We start from the raw sequence: 15,627 nt of genomic DNA, 5'->3' as shown, positions 1-15,627 counted from the left end.
TATTTGTACAGAATATGTTCCTTGGACCAGGTGTTCAGTGCACTCTCTAGTACTTACTGTTGTTTAAACAACACACATGTGAAAGGTTAAGGAAGCTGCAACTGCATATACAGCAATGGCAAAACTGGGAAATCTGTCAATGAGACATGGCATTTACTCCTGCAGGGAAACCCAGTGACTAAGTGCGTTTTCCATGTTCCACACTCACATATACACACCCACACACACACTCTCATACAAAGCCACAGCCACACACACACATGCATGCACGCACGCGCACACACTCATATACATAGCCACACACATACACTCATGTACACACACAAATGCACACACACATACACACACACATGTGTGCACACACACTCATATGCAGCCACACACATGTGCACATACACACACATACACAGCCACACACACACGCTCATATGTGCACACAGACACTCATACACAGCCACACACACGTGTGCACACACACTCATATGCAGCCACACACATGTGCACATACACACACATACACAGCCACACACACACACACTCATACGTGCACACAGACACTCATACACAGCCACACACACGTGCGCACACACTCACTCATACACAGCCACACGCGCACACACACACACACATACACACACGTGTGCACACATGCTCATACACAGCCACACACGTGCGCGCACACACACGTACACTCATACACAGCCACACACACACACACACACACATACGTGCACACACACACACACACTCATTCATAGGCACACATGTGTGCGGACACACACACACACACACATACATGCTCATACACAGCCACACACACTGCACCCAGACCATGTAAGAAATGAATAATACCAAGTGGAGGTTGGGACTTCAATCATGGGTCCTCACATTGGCATTCCCATGTCCTGCAAAGTGCTTGCGGAGCCAAGTTCACTTCCAAAACTAACATGAGAACATGCTGTCTTATTTCCCCTGCATGACCCATGAGAGAGGAACCATATCGCAGCTGTTTTAAGCTCTGACCCGTTCCCCTAAGTCGCCATGCGCATATTTTCATATGTATGATGCTAATCCCGTCGGTTTGTTGACTGTGACAAATAAATGGTCGAATTTATCAACGAGATGAACTAAGGAAAACCTAAATGTTTGATTGTTTGCGCAGGACATTAAAACTTTTAAAAAAATAAAGCCATTTTCAAAGCAAAATACACAATTTTAACCTCTTTAGCCCCAAACTGTCAAATTGACTGCAGCCAGCTGCATTGTGCGTATTTAACACACTGACAGAGTTTTTGATCCTCTGACATGATTTGTTTGAGATCAGGCTTTCCCACATGGACAGCAACTTGTGACTCACTGCAGAAGACCCTACCATTTCTACATTTCCTGTGAATTTTGAGATATCTTTCTCCCCAGACTGGGCTGCCTTCAGTTCCCTGAGGACAAAGGGGGACATGCGTTTTCCCACCCTCTTAATTATTGCCAATATTAACTGACACAAATCTTAATTTATTAATGAACCATGTGCTTAAGATTAGTTCTGCTTAAACCACAAAATCGAAAATACTTTGACACATTGGCCTTCTGAACATAATTCTGCTTTGAGATAAGGAAATCTGGAATAACCAGAATTTGCCCTGTTCTATCATAAGACAGTAAACAAATTGGAGAATGCAACTGATCTATTCTTTAAATGTATAAAACATTTAGGTAATTGTGTGAATTGTTTGGGTAAATATTAAACATTCAGAAATTGCATTCATTTCAGAATTTCTTAGTATTTGGTATGTCCACCTTTTGCTTTAATGGTAATATGCACTCAACCTGGCATGGACCTGATGATTCACGTTATCCCAGCTTTACTTGAGAATGTTCCAAAGAGCATCTTGTGATGTTACTGAATGCAACATCATTGTTAGTGTTCAAGTGCCACCATAAATATTCAATGGGGTTGAGGTCAGGTGACTGTGGATTGTCCAGCATTCCTTGGTCTTCTTTGATCTTCGAGTAGTTATTGTAAAGCTTTGTAGTAACTTTCATTTGTTTTCATTTTTTCTAAATCCTAAAACTTTTTATTGATTGCCTTGCTAAACGAATAGCTTTTCTTTACTTTACATTACATTACATTATTGGCATTTGGCAGACGCTCTTATCCAGAGCGACGTACAACAAAGTGCACACCCATAACCAGGGATAAGTTCGCTGAAAGACCCTAGAGGGAAGTACAATTTCAACTGCTGCCTGTACAACAAAGATAAGGACGAGGGCCAATCTTTGTGACCGAAGTTAACTATCCAAACACTGCTTACCTAGTCAACTAAAAATACCGATACACAAAGCAAGTCACAGAGACAACAATTAAGGTTCACAGGGAGGTAGGGAGGGATGGGGAGAGGTGCTGCTTGAAGAGGTGCGTCTTCAGTTTGCGCTTACTTCTTCTGAAGTAAGCTGTAAATGACTAACATTTCGTAAGAATTTTCATAATCTACCATTATTTTTTTCTTTCAGGAATGATAGGTAACCTAGTCTATGTATTTTGTATTGTGCACCAGCACAATAGCCTAATATTAATAGATAATATTACATTTATGCAAAAAAAGATTATATTTTAATGGAACTGTATCCGTTGGCGAAGCTAATTTTAACAACTGCATGCACAATAAACATTTCTCTTCGAAGTGCCTGTGTCAGTGAGAAGGGCAGACTACTGCTAAATCTGCAATTGCGTAACCTGGCAGCATTACGCTTTAAAAGACTGCCAGTGATACATTCCATCTGTGCAAAAATGCCCATTGACAGACGTATTTACGCGGGGAAAAGGCTACTAAAATAAGTGTTATTCATTTAATTGACTTTTGGGTTTTTTTCTTTTTGTCATAAAACACAATAGAAAACGCTTTATTTAAGAGTGCTCCAACATGTTCCAACAAAACAGAAACTACAGTCCTAAAATCGGTAATGTTGCGCTACGTGTCTGGGACTTGTAATGTAATATATTTACATTCCAAATGTGGAAAGGCAAACCAAAGGGGCGGGTTCCCACAAACTGCCAGCAGTAGGTTATATTTCAGCATGCGTAAAACCCCGCTCTCTCGTAGCCGTGGGTACCAGATTGTTCTTCCCGGTGGCCCATGTGTAAGGACTGAAAAAGCGTTCATGGAATTATGGATCTGCAGTACGACGCAGCACAGCAACCGAAACGGAATTAAAATGAATCAACCGTTAATGTACTATCCTCAAATGAAACTTGAATGAAAAGACATTTAATAAGTGCTGGAATGCGCGAAATGGGCGACAATCAGTATACGACATCAGATTCAAATGGGGAAAAAATGGCACTGGAAGCCGTCCTGGCCATCCCGGTGCTAATGTTCGCGGTTGGGGTCGTGGGGAATGTCACCGCCATAGCAGTGCTTTCCAGAACTAAGCGAGAGCGGAAGGAGTCCGCCTTCTATACCCTGGTGTGCGGCTTGGCTGTTACAGACCTACTAGGAACTTGTCTTGCCAGTCCAATAACCATAGCGACCGTTCTCCAAAGTCCCTGGCCCGAAGCTCTTTGCGAGTTCCATTCATTTCTTCTTCTCTTCTTTGGAGTGGCAGGTCTGAGCATCATCTGCACCATGTCTGCTGAGCGCTACCTAGCTATAAGCCATCCGTACACGTATAAAAGATGGGCCGTTGATCAGCATGTGGCACGTTGGTGCTTATTTGCCATTTACGCGGGCAATGTTCTCTTTTGTTGTCTCCCTCTTTTGGGGTTCAGTAGGAGTATACGTCAACCACCCTACACCTGGTGCTTTATTGACTGGAGGTCGCGGATTCCACTACATGTTTTCTATTCGTTCTTATACGCTGGTATTAGTTCCCTCTTGATTTTAGTAACAATAGCATGCAATGTGGCTCTGTGTTGGACACTGCTGGTCATGCGTCAGAGGATTGGAAAACTTGTCCCAAGAGCGAGCATCAAGAAGCACTGGCGGGAGCGCTCGTCCGGCGTGGAAATTCAGATGATGTTGCTGCTGATCGTCACATCTCTGGTGGTTTTAGTTTGTTCAACCCCGCTGGTGGTAAGGGCGCTTTTTATTCACTTTGTAGTCAGAGCAGCTGCATTTATTAAACCCAAAATGTAAAGGGTATGCACATAAAACTATGGTCAATGCCTCGTGTAACGCCGACAGATCACAGCCCCACGTTATACCCGTAGCATGTGTTACGTCAGCATTAGAACGTTCAGTTAACAGCATGCTAAACACACATTACAGGGTTAACTGATTTAAGTCTCCGTTACAGGTTCGCATATTCGTCAATCAGAGGTGGTTGGTAAATGACTGGGACGCAGATCTTCAGGCGATTCGCTTCGCGTCCGTCAACCCCATCCTCGACCCATGGGTGTACATCCTCCTGAGACGAACGGTCTTCCATAAAGTGCTGAGCCTCTCCAAGCGGGTTATGCGCGGCCGGGCAAAGTCCATCTTGCCGGCGGGGCCACGGCCGACCGCGCAATATCTGATGGAGAAAAACTGCGCTACTCCATTAGTTCTTTCCACCGAGCTGTTGGGTCGTGTTTACTTGGATGACACGCCATCCACTACTGGTGCAATTTCGCATGTGGAGGAAAAGGAATAGGCTCAGTAATTGATTCCATTGTACGCCATTGCCATAGAGGTCTCCTATCATTGCTCCCAAAGATAAGACGTGCAAGCGCAAATATGTGAATGTAATGTATAAAATAAATGGTGCCATTTTCCAGAAATAAACTATAAACTAATTGTATGCGGTGTAAATATATTTTTGTCACATAGTCAGATGAAACGTGCATTCTTAAGGTTATTCAATAAAATAATTACACAACCTTTTGCATTCATCATTTATTTTGACAAAATTTGTATTTTACTCAACTGAAGCAGAGATCAGCGCACCGATGCACTGGTTTACACAACTTTAAGTACCCAGACAATGTAAATAAAAATCTATAAACTGTGGTTTAATAAAAATACTATTTGCTTTTCTTTGAAACAAAATCAAACTTAAAGCTGCATTTTGCACAATAGCATTAAAAAAAAACCATACTATCAGCAAATAATGTACATTCCAGGAAATAGAAACAAACTTAATGACAAAAAAGTCCCAGAATCGCTATTTTTAAATGACGAAGATGCTTAAAATTCTCACAAAAACCACGCTTACATGCAGATACACCATCTCGCCTTTTCCTACACATACATTCCGAATATAAAGTGACAATATAAACATATTATTTAATGCAATACTAATAATAATGCAGTATTGTACCCCTAAAATCAGTAGTGGAATATGAGATGTTGCTCATACGTACTCAGAATAACCTGGAATATCAGGCATGTAGCGAGCGACACATAGGTCTATTGATCAGAGTAACCAGTAGTACGTTTGCAGTAAGCGCTCACAAGCGCACGTGTTGAAATATAATGCGGTAGGCGAATGGGAACGTCACGACGGAGATACTCGGTGAAGTCCGTTACACAATGTGTAAAACGGACTCAAACTAACGATGTAAGAAATTGATAAGAATTTGCATTTAAAATTGAAACATTGCGTACATGTAACCGTGGTCAATGCAATCAATCTAGGGAACTAATGAGACCATTTGATCAGAAGTTAATTTAATAGTCATTTTTAATATAAAAGATTTAGTATGCCATGTCCTGAAACAGACGTCGGAATCGTAGAGTTCTGCAACATACAACTTTCAGTTATACAATGAATAAGATGTTTGCAAATAGCTACACATCATACAGTTGAGGTTTCAAACAGTATATGCACAGTTTAGATAATGTATTTGCCAAACGTTTTTTTTTTGGTCTGTGTGTGTTTTTTTTACTCGGACATTGGACGCCCGAATACATTTCACATGAAAAAAGGTATAAAAGCAACTTTGAGGGGAGGATAATGGTAAACAATGGCTTCAGTTCACTCACATTTTTTGTGTTTTTTTTTTTCACATTGAGAGAGACTGATCACCATTTAAAAGTAATATAAACAGCAATAATAACTCGTCTTTTCCTGAAAACGCTTCATGTACGCAATGTTGATGTTCACTTCTGAAAATTGATGGTTGCAACAGCAATGAGACCAATATCATTAGCAATACGACCTGCCTGCCGGATCCTGTATTGTTTGTAATTAAGAGGGGTGCATTACTTAATTAATTTATTCTCGTCCTCATACGTGCAAAATGAAGGCGCACAAAGATTAACGTCTGTCTGAAACAATTCCTGAAATGTATACATTACTAACTGGCCTTAGAGTTCATTGATTTGTGAATATTTCAGACATTCACCTGGACAATCTGTCAAATCTTTGAAAATCGAGAAAACCAGTCATTCACTGAAATGTTGGTGCCGACAAAATATAAATAAATATATATCTATACCAAGGGTCAACCCTTCAAACATCGCGACAATAAAGCTGATCTTTTTTTTTCGGGAAAATAAAATAAAATAAAAATAAATAAAAATCGGCAAAACCGCATATTTACACGAGCGAAACTGTACATATATACACTCCATGCATACAAACAACACAACAAGGCCGCATTGGACTTAATTTGGACGACAGAGCCCGTCTAAGCTTCCTTTATCAACTGTTGCTTATTTGTGCCATTGCCTAAAATATGTGCGGCAGGTGGAGTATACCGATGCACACACACTCGCGCACAAACCGGTACTGTAGCTTTACATGTCAATGAGCAGATTCTCAGTTATAGCGGCCTTCAATGACAATGTAGGAAAGTGAATAAGGTTTAAAATATGACAAATTACTGCAGTACTAACCAATCAGTCTCAATGTGAATCTACTACTTTTTTTAAAGCTATAGCTCCAAGTCTGAGACTTGTAGAATCCCATTGCTTTTCTAATTGCACCATGCAGGGTGCCTTTATTGCACCGATTTGTACTAATTTATTGGTAAAAAAAAAAAAATTAAGCAGCCTGATAATTAAACCTTCCTTTGTACAAAAAATAGGAGGAAGCATAAAGATTGTTGATTTCAGGTTAGAACAAGGAACCCTTTGAGTTAATGAAACATGTCAAAAGAATTAAGGGAGTACTGTTCTGTGGTATGCCACAATTAAAAATGACATTTACATTTGACCCTCATCTAGACTGGTGAAGTTCTGACAAATGAGAACAGCAGAGATTATTTTGTGCGTGCCATGCCAGTCATCATTCTAACAGAGCAAAGAAGAATTCTAACGGGTCAGACTTACTAGCTGTGGGAAACAGCATTCCACATGAAAAATAAAATGAAACACCTGGTCTAATTGTGCAGTTTTGTATTACTCTGATAGGGTTATCATTATTTTTTTTATAACAGTGTGGTGAAAAGAAAATCCCATTTCTGCAAAGACTCAAGCAATGGCAGACCACAGGTCATTGGAGACCCGTCAAAAACCAAGTAATATACAGGCAAGTACGTGACCATGAACCAACACGTAGGACCGTAAGCAGACATAAACCAAGGCAAACAGGACCCAAGACCATATCTGCAATGAGGAGCAGAACAGACCTGAACCACCCATGGGATAAATCAGCATGTTTGCCATCTCATTTAGTTCACTATAGGGCCACACCGAATGACCTGGGGTAGCATAGCATTCTGTCACTGTGGGAAGCTTGCTTCATTAAACCAGTCACATGAGACACTTGGTACTGAATTTGTTTGTCATCCCTTTGCAGAATAGTTTTTATTTTTTATTTATTTTTTAGTCAGGGTTCGAGATCTCTATTGTTTCAATTTCCAGTAGTCATCATTACATCAGTAGTGCAATGACTAGTTGAGTCTAATAAATAGATGTGAAACTGAATATCTACAGTGACATTGGACTCAGACACGGGTCTTTGACAGGGTCAGGGTGAGGGTGAGGTGACAGGGTACAGCTCTGCTAACCAATGGGCCAGTTTGTTTGGAGATCCTCTATTCAAAATTGAATTTAGTCAAGGAGTAGGCTTAATCTGTGTCTGTGAAACTGACCCATTATATAATAACATTTCAAAATGGCGGACATTCCTAAACACGGCTAATTCAGCCACTGACCCTTTTAGATGTATAATGTTTGGGCATCATTTTCAGTAGAGATTTGATAAAATAACTGTATAACCACAAAACACACAGAGCAAGCATGATCTCCTGTCAGTTCTTTGAATATGAACTGAATAAGTCGAGCACTAACAAAGATGCATGTTTAATATCATGCTAAATGTTGACATCCTGAATATCTGCACCTAAATCTTAACACTTTGGCCATTTGTCATTTACAGAAAATAATGCAGTTGGAAAACAAACCAAGTTTACTTCCATTATATGACTAGATGAACAAAAAAATTAAATAAAATCTGCAAACATCAGTAACAAGTAGGGGGCCTTGGAGAAGGAGAAGACTTTAACCTTTTATAACACTTACACCACATGAGAAAGTCTGTTCAACCCGACCGGAAACTGGGCTGAAAATACTGCAGACGACCAGTTTAGCGCAACATCCGTGCCAACGATGATTTCTGCAGCAAAAGGAGAAAATGTCTGCGCGACAAAAAAAGCAAAGGGAAAAGTTCACAGTTCACCAGATGTTTTCTTTGTGTTTAAAAGCTGAGAAAAAGGAATCGGAGGGGAGGGGAACCTGTCAAGACAAACGGCCTTTCTCGCTCTGTGAGAATCTGCAGGTCTGCCCCTTTCATTGCCCAAAGCCTCGGTGTTCCCCCTCCGTTCCCCCCACAGCAGGTCTGGACAGCACAGGGGACCATTCACACACACAGGAAACGGGTAATCGAACAGTCTCAGCGACCCGGCACCGGTCCGGCCTATACGTCGTACTGGTTGGACCCGTAGCCCATCGTGTAGGCCTGTCGGCTGTACTGGAAGTGGTCGGTGAGAACGTTACTCCGGCCGTACTGAACGTCCGGCCCGTGCGGGAAAGGCACCGTACCGTTGGGCTGCATCTTCTCCAACCCCGTGCTCACGTGCTCGAAGGACATCATGTCTTGCTTGGAGACTGGGAGTAGCTTCTTCTTGGCCTCCTGGTTTGCATCATACTTGGCCTGCATGAAGGTTAGCAGCAAGAAGGAGAGATAAACAACGTCTGCTTCAAGACGAATTGCACACCAGACGTCGCTGAAAGAACTTTTAAACCTTCTGTGTGCGTAATCCTTGGGAGAACTCCCGTCTAAATCCCGGCTAAATTTAGGTCTGGGCATGCAGTGGGAAAAAGGCCCGAACAGAAATGCAATTCTGCCCCCGTATTCCAATAAATTCTGAATGAAGTGCTGAAATAAAGTGCTCTTGGCTGAAAGCTGAATACATCGCCTATATTCTAGTGGTTAATGTGCTTGACTGGTACCTGGGAGGTTGGTGATGCAAGCCCCAGTGTAGCCGCAATAAAAGCAGTACAACTGTTGGGCCCTTGAGCAAGGCCCTTAACCCTGCATTGGCCCCCACTTTGTCTAACCTTGTCGCTTTGGAAAAGAGCATCAGCTTTGTAGTTCACAAGTCTTTACTGAAACTGTATAGTATAGGCCCTTAACCCCAAATTGTTCCTGGGGGATTGCCCAAACGACATAGTTGGACTTACAGCTACACTGTCAGCTAAATAAGTGTATAGTACAGGTGGTTAACAGAGGAACGAGAGGTCACCTTGTTGTAGCAGAAGACCCCCAGGATGGCTGTTAGCATGCCCAGCATGTTAGAGGAGCTGACGGGGTTGCGCAGCAGCAGGAGTGAGATGCTAATGACCATGATCCTCTTGGTGGCGTTGGCCACAGCGTAGCTGAGGGGGCTGACCAGGTTCAGCACGCTGAAGGCGATCACATTCTGGGCGAAGTTGCAGAACCCGCTCAGGAAGAGGAGCAGGAGGGTCCCAGTCCAGTTGGACATTTCCGTCTGGGAACCGTGGAGAGGAGAAGGGGAACAGACAGACATTTATTTAGAAAGTGATCATTCATAACCAATTCACAGTCATGGAAACTTTAGGCGAAGATTTACAAGTTCTGACCAGTGCACTGTGAAAGCCAAAACACATCAACTTCGGATGCAACACGGTTGCCGTGCCACAATTGCAGCGCTACACTGGATTTGATTAAGAAGGTGACTATTGACTTGTATTAAATGGCACACATCAGCTTTTATCTTTTAAATGTAAATGTTTTGCATTGTAACAATGTTGCTCTTTCTCACACTAGAACTGAAGATGAACAGGATGTGATAGGGAGGGGATATACAAACAGTGAAAATGGTGGGATAAACATTCATGCAGTATATTACAGGGCGGCCCGTAGCGTAGTGGTTAAGGTACATGACTGGCATACACAAAGTCGGTAGTTCTAATCCCGGTGTAGCCACGATAAAATCCGCACAGCCGTTGGGCCCTTGAGCAAGGCCCTTAACCCTGCATTGCGTCAGGGGAGGATTGTCTCCTGCTTAGTCTAATCAGCTGTACGTCGCCCTGGATAATAATGTAATGTAATGTATATTGTAATGTATAATGTATATTGACCGAGTTTAAGTTTGCATGTAAACATGGTTTAAACTCAGCTTACATTGAGGAATAAGGAATAAATGGTTACCCAGAGGGCAGCCAATTTTGTGGCTGCTGCGGTTTCTGGGAAGTCTTCGTGTGCTTTGCTGCACTCTGGTGGACACTGATGGTCCAACTTTTTTTGCAAGGGTCACTGAAGTATTTGTTTGGTAAGAGTACAAAGTTTGTTTAAGTACGCCCTCTACTGGACATTTGATGTACTGTGACATTAACTTCTGAAGGAACATTTTTGAAGACCAGTGTTTATTACTACATGACTGGATGGTGGTGGGGCTTGGGGGTCAAGCCATCCAAAACTGTCTTTAGACTTACCAAGTCTGCATCCACAAGAAACGCAGGCAAGTCCACCAGTACCCAGGTGGGCACCATGAAGAACACCGCATAGAATCCAAGGATGTTGAGAAGCTGTAGGTGGTGAATATGTGTGTCTCGCAAAACCTGAACAAAAGGACAACCAGCATGTTACATCAGGCAATTTACAGTTCAGGACCCTCCAGACAGCTCAATAAAGGTCTGTAGAAAAAAACTTTGAAACCACTGACTCCCAATCAAGGTGTCCATGAACATGGGGTTACTTATGCAAAGTTTAAATCGAGGGAAGGTGGGAAATGTCATTGTAAAAGCCCTCTTTATATTTGTATTTTCTGTATGGACAGGAGAAGTAAACATTGCTTGATCCAGGGGGATCATTTCTGCTCCAATTCTTTCAACTAAATGCAACACAAGCTGATTGAAATGCAAGCAACAAGCAACATAATAAGTATGAAATTAAAAACACTTTCATTATTGATTCATAAGTTAGCAGGGATGCAGTACTGACCTACTGCAGTTAACATTGCAGAATAAAATGGATGTGTAAATTAGCATGACCAGCAGTCTATGAATTGAAGTGAAATTGGACACACAGTAATATTTCATGAAATACTAAATAATAATCATAAATAATCATTCACTGACTAACTGGGATGAACAGTTATATTAACTGGGAGGGTTGTTGATGATCGCTCTATAGGTGTTTTCAATGGGAGGCCATAGCAGCCAGCACCCTGCTATTGAGAGACTGAATTATTACACACAAACCTAAGCTGCAAAAGAACCCCCATCAACCTGCTATGTAGTAATATTAATTCTGCTTCATCTAACCAAAATAACACCTGGATTTCTCTGACTGGACAAACAGGCTTCATTTGGCACGCTTACCTTTTTGGAGAATATGTTTTGCAAGGAGAAGCAGAGGGTGGCAGCAAGGGCACTGATCAGCCCGGAGAGATCGAAGGATAGCTCGGTCACGGTGGCCAGAAGCACACCCCCGATTATGGGTACGAGGGACAGGTACACCTGGGGAGAGAGGAAGTAGAGCAAAATTCTCAAGAGCCTTTACCTTTGGGGTATACAGATCACGCAGCAGGACTAATTCTCCTTCAGTCATTTCCCACAACCAGTGGGAGACATAGTACTATGGCTTACATTTTTCAAGCCACTGCTCATTCAACTAAATGCATCAAGCCTGCCAAATAACTACAATAAGTTGGCAATGGATATTACCACTTGGCAGCTATGTGTACAACACATCGAGTGTTCAGACAAACACATTTCATAGTTTATTGCAAGTTAACTGAACATTCATTTGGCACTGTTCATCACAGTCGTGCCTGTTAAACGCAGAGCAGTAAGTGCACATGAATAGGCTACATATCAGTTTAATGGGTTTGTATACATTTATCAAAACACAAAACAATGTACTAGGCTCCCAAAGGCTTAACTGGTAAAAAGCATTCATCAGGAGTGCAGACTACAGGCCCTAGTGACTATGAGAGGGAGTTCTCAACAGCGGGACACAGTCGGTCTCGTCCTGAGAGAGGTAGGAGTGTTTCAACTGAGACAGGATTCCTCAGTTCCATCAACATTAGTATGTCTCAACAACATGCCAGGCATCTGGAGACAACCATTTGTTGTTTGTCAGAGACACAGCTAGCCTCCAAAAGGTACACTCTTGTTCTACTGAAGACTGCAGGCTGTAAAACTGGCTCACAGGCCAAAAATCCAAGAGGCATGATTTCAGTTTAAAATTTAGACTTGTCTTTTTGTCTTTCAATACAAAATGTGCAGATGCCAACAACCACACACTGCACTCCAATGCACTAGCGGTCAGGAATATGAAGAACAGGTATTGTGGCTCATATTACACTGCATTATTCCCTGAAAGGAAATAACCCACCCAGGATTTAAAAAAAAAAGTGTTTGTGCATTGTCTCGTACCTTTGTCGTTTGCTTCTCCTTCATGATGATTCGTGACAACAAGACGACCCATATTGGCATTGTGGCTTTGACTACGGCGGAGAGGAAATGGAGAGGACAACATTAATGGGGTCAACTTACAGACCCCACAGAACGGCGGTAACAAAAGAATACTGTTAAAAAAATAATAATTAAAAAAAAAATAAGTGGAAAAACTGGAGTTCCCATGTGATGAAATGCATTTCTTGTTCAGTACACAACTTAATGAGGATTAAAATTGTGGAACAGCATTATAAACATTGCAAGACAAAATAGCACAGCATATACTTATTCAAGATAAGAGAGCCCTAATGGCAGATAAAATATGAAACAGCCTCAAGGCCTACGGCATTTAGACAAATCCAGTATTTGTTTTTCTAGACTTCCTCCAGGAAAGAACTGGTTTCGAGAACACAGCTGTGACACTGATGTGGCAGAAAGTGATCACACCTTCACTGGGTAGACTACGTCATCACTGCTACACCCTTCTGGCAAACAGAACTTGCACTTGTGTTGCTCCAGCTTCTGTTTGGGCCCACTGTGATATCCAAAGTCAGTCTTAGGATTTAATTATTTGGGGATTGATTGATTGATTGATTGATTAAAGGTTATATTGATACAGAGCAATATGAAGGGAATAATTATATTACATTGCCGGATATCGTTATATCATCCTTTGCAAAACACACGAGGCAAGAACCACAAGCACTGAATAGGGTATACTACTGAACAGAAGTGAATATGAAGACGCGCCATTAATTCCTCTCTTATCAAATCTTATGCCACACATGCACAGTACAATCAGCCAATCGCGTAGACAAGAAAGCACAGACGCCAATAGGCTCCCTTTATCTCCTGACGTCGTGTGAACCCAAGCACACAAACAGTTGTGTACACAACTGTAAAGACATTGCAGACGTTGCGATTCCGTAAGTAAGGAGTTTTTCAAGGGTTACGAGGAGAGTGTATCTGACAACTTTTAGCTGAGGCGATCGTATCCAAATGAAGACTATCAATGTTGGATCCAGGCAGAGTTGCACAGTAATGAGGAATCATTAAAGACCCCGGCTTATTATCACAGAACTGTTCTTATTATAGCAAAGGGTTGTAGATTCCATTCCCAAGTTGGTCACTTCCGTATCCGTTCTCGAGGTATCAGATAACACTACAGAATGTTGATTTTGATCCCGGATGCATTGCGCGCTTGCGATCAATAGTGTAATAATTACAGGTAACGTTAGACATCATAGTCTACTGTTCACAGCAAAGGGTCATTAATAGGAGATTGTCTGAAGGAAAGAAGACATTACATTTCCATGCGTCGACGTTTAAGCAAATACAAACTTCTCACTTTAGAGTCACTGGAAAGAACAAGAAGAATGTAGCCAGATATAATTTAGAAGTAGCCTAGCAGTGCGACTGGGGGGGGGCGTGAATGGCGGACAGTCACTTGGTGGATAGCCTATGCAAAACCTTATAAACCTTAGCTAGCTGTCAACTAATAACATTCACATGTTGCTATCCAGTATGATGCACCCAACATTAGCATTGGTACAATAGCTAAATGCATCGATAAAACTGTGTAAGAGGCTTGCTTACCTGTGTGAGCGTAGGACACTGGAACCTTCCATATACTGAAGTGAGCGGACACAGACGCAAAGTATTTTCCAAAAGCTAAAGGCAGAATATACCATCGGAAGTATTTCCCAGTCAGTTCAGTTTTTGGGACTCCCCATGCCCGCAGTAAAGGTGGCAGGAAGACGACAATAGATAAAATGTGAAAGAGCGAGACGGTGACAGGATGGGGAAATCCATTTAAAATGATTTTGTTGACGACGTTTCCTCCAGAGCTGACGGTATACCAACATAGACAAAGCAACGCGATCCGGACTCCTTCCTTAACAGGCGTACGCTCCACTGCAGCCATCTTCCAATTCAGACCCGCCGGCAGCTGGGCCAGAGAGTACACGTAGAACGCGGAGCATATAGACGGCTTGCCCCGTGCGTCACTTCCTTTACAGAAAACCATCTTGGCGCATTCTACGGAAATAAGTCACAAAGGAGAGGAACGTGTAACGCCACCTTCAAGCTGGCAAACATATTAATTATAGCGGACAGTACACGGACATGGCAGTTCGGATAGGAACTATTCCATCAAGAATTTAAATTTGGCAGTGTTGCTAGGGCGACGTCACACGTATAGCATGGCATATCAGTTAATAGAAAACATAATAGCCTATACGTAACATAACCTACTTGATATAATTATACTTGAAGTATTCTTAAGTATAAATAACATACTTCAGCATATTATTTTAACATTTCAAAGGTATGTTTCAAGATAAACATGCAGTCTAAATGTCTAAATGTAATCGTTTAAATTATTGCACACAACATGTATTCTAATAACCGATGAATGCAGGATTAACAAACCCCCACTGGGTTTCACAACTTCAAACAATATGCAGTCAATTAATTGATTTAACATAGTTGATGTAGCCAATGGAACCGTAAGAAGCCACACTGATTACAGACTGAAACGATTAAAAATACACGTTCAGGGATAGATTAAACCGTTTTAACGTTTGAATTCCAGCCTCTGTCTGACGGAGCCCCACAGGGTATGACGCATTTTCTGTCCTCCATAAAACCGTAGGTCATAACAAACACTAGAGGGCAGTACAGTTAAATGTGAAAATGAAATATGTACACTTTCACAGAATGTCAAAACGTTACCTGCAAAGTTGTTTCCAATGGGACACATGAGAACATCTGTATGTTAATT

General features: G+C 41.8%; 2 protein-coding genes across 2 annotated transcripts; one reads left to right on the top strand and one right to left on the bottom strand.

Moving 5' to 3' along the window:
• The first annotated feature begins 3,332 nt into the window (after positions 1 to 3,332).
• On the top strand, positions 3,333 to 4,626 carry LOC133125989 (prostaglandin E2 receptor EP4 subtype-like). The gene is made up of 2 exons (XM_061237753.1): positions 3,333 to 4,067; positions 4,291 to 4,626. The coding sequence occupies exons 1-2, from the start codon at positions 3,333 to 3,335 to the stop codon at positions 4,624 to 4,626; spliced, it is 1,071 nt and encodes a 356-aa protein (XP_061093737.1).
• Positions 4,627 to 4,853: 227 nt separating this feature from the next.
• On the bottom strand, positions 4,854 to 15,477 carry LOC133127695 (solute carrier family 35 member E1-like). Its single transcript, XM_061240772.1, has 7 exons — positions 15,426 to 15,477; positions 14,442 to 14,882; positions 12,825 to 12,895; positions 11,766 to 11,903; positions 10,878 to 11,003; positions 9,665 to 9,910; positions 4,854 to 9,072 (listed from the first exon to the last, which is right to left on the bottom strand). The coding sequence occupies exons 1-7, from the start codon at positions 15,472 to 15,474 to the stop codon at positions 8,836 to 8,838; spliced, it is 1,308 nt and encodes a 435-aa protein (XP_061096756.1). The 5' UTR covers positions 15,475 to 15,477; the 3' UTR covers positions 4,854 to 8,835.
• Positions 15,478 to 15,627: the final 150 nt, after the last annotated feature.

Source organism: Conger conger, chromosome 4 (assembly GCF_963514075.1).
Source record: "Conger conger chromosome 4, fConCon1.1, whole genome shotgun sequence".
In the NCBI taxonomy this organism is placed as follows: domain Eukaryota; kingdom Metazoa; phylum Chordata; class Actinopteri; order Anguilliformes; family Congridae; genus Conger; species Conger conger.
The sequence above is the reverse complement of the archived record's forward strand: the minus strand, read 5'-3'. Positions and strand labels throughout refer to the sequence as shown.

What these genes read in the sequence shown, in the direction of transcription:
- LOC133127695 (XM_061240772.1), bottom strand. Translation starts at nt 15,474, where the DNA reads ATGCGTCATACCCTGTGGGGCTCCGTCAGACAGAGGCTGGAATTCAAA. An exon ending in AGGAGAAGCAAACGACAAAG is followed by an intron (nt 11,904 to 12,824) that starts GTACGAGACAAT and finishes CTCTCTCCCCAG; the next exon opens with GTGTACCTGTCCCTCGTACC. An exon ending in GGGTCTTCTGCTACAACAAG is followed by an intron (nt 9,073 to 9,664) that starts GTGACCTCTCGT and finishes ACCTTCATGCAG; the next exon opens with GCCAAGTATGATGCAAACCA.
- LOC133125989 (XM_061237753.1), top strand. Translation starts at nt 3,333, where the DNA reads ATGGCACTGGAAGCCGTCCTGGCCATCCCGGTGCTAATGTTCGCGGTT. An exon ending in TTTGTTCAACCCCGCTGGTG is followed by an intron (nt 4,068 to 4,290) that starts GTAAGGGCGCTT and finishes TCTCCGTTACAG; the next exon opens with GTTCGCATATTCGTCAATCA.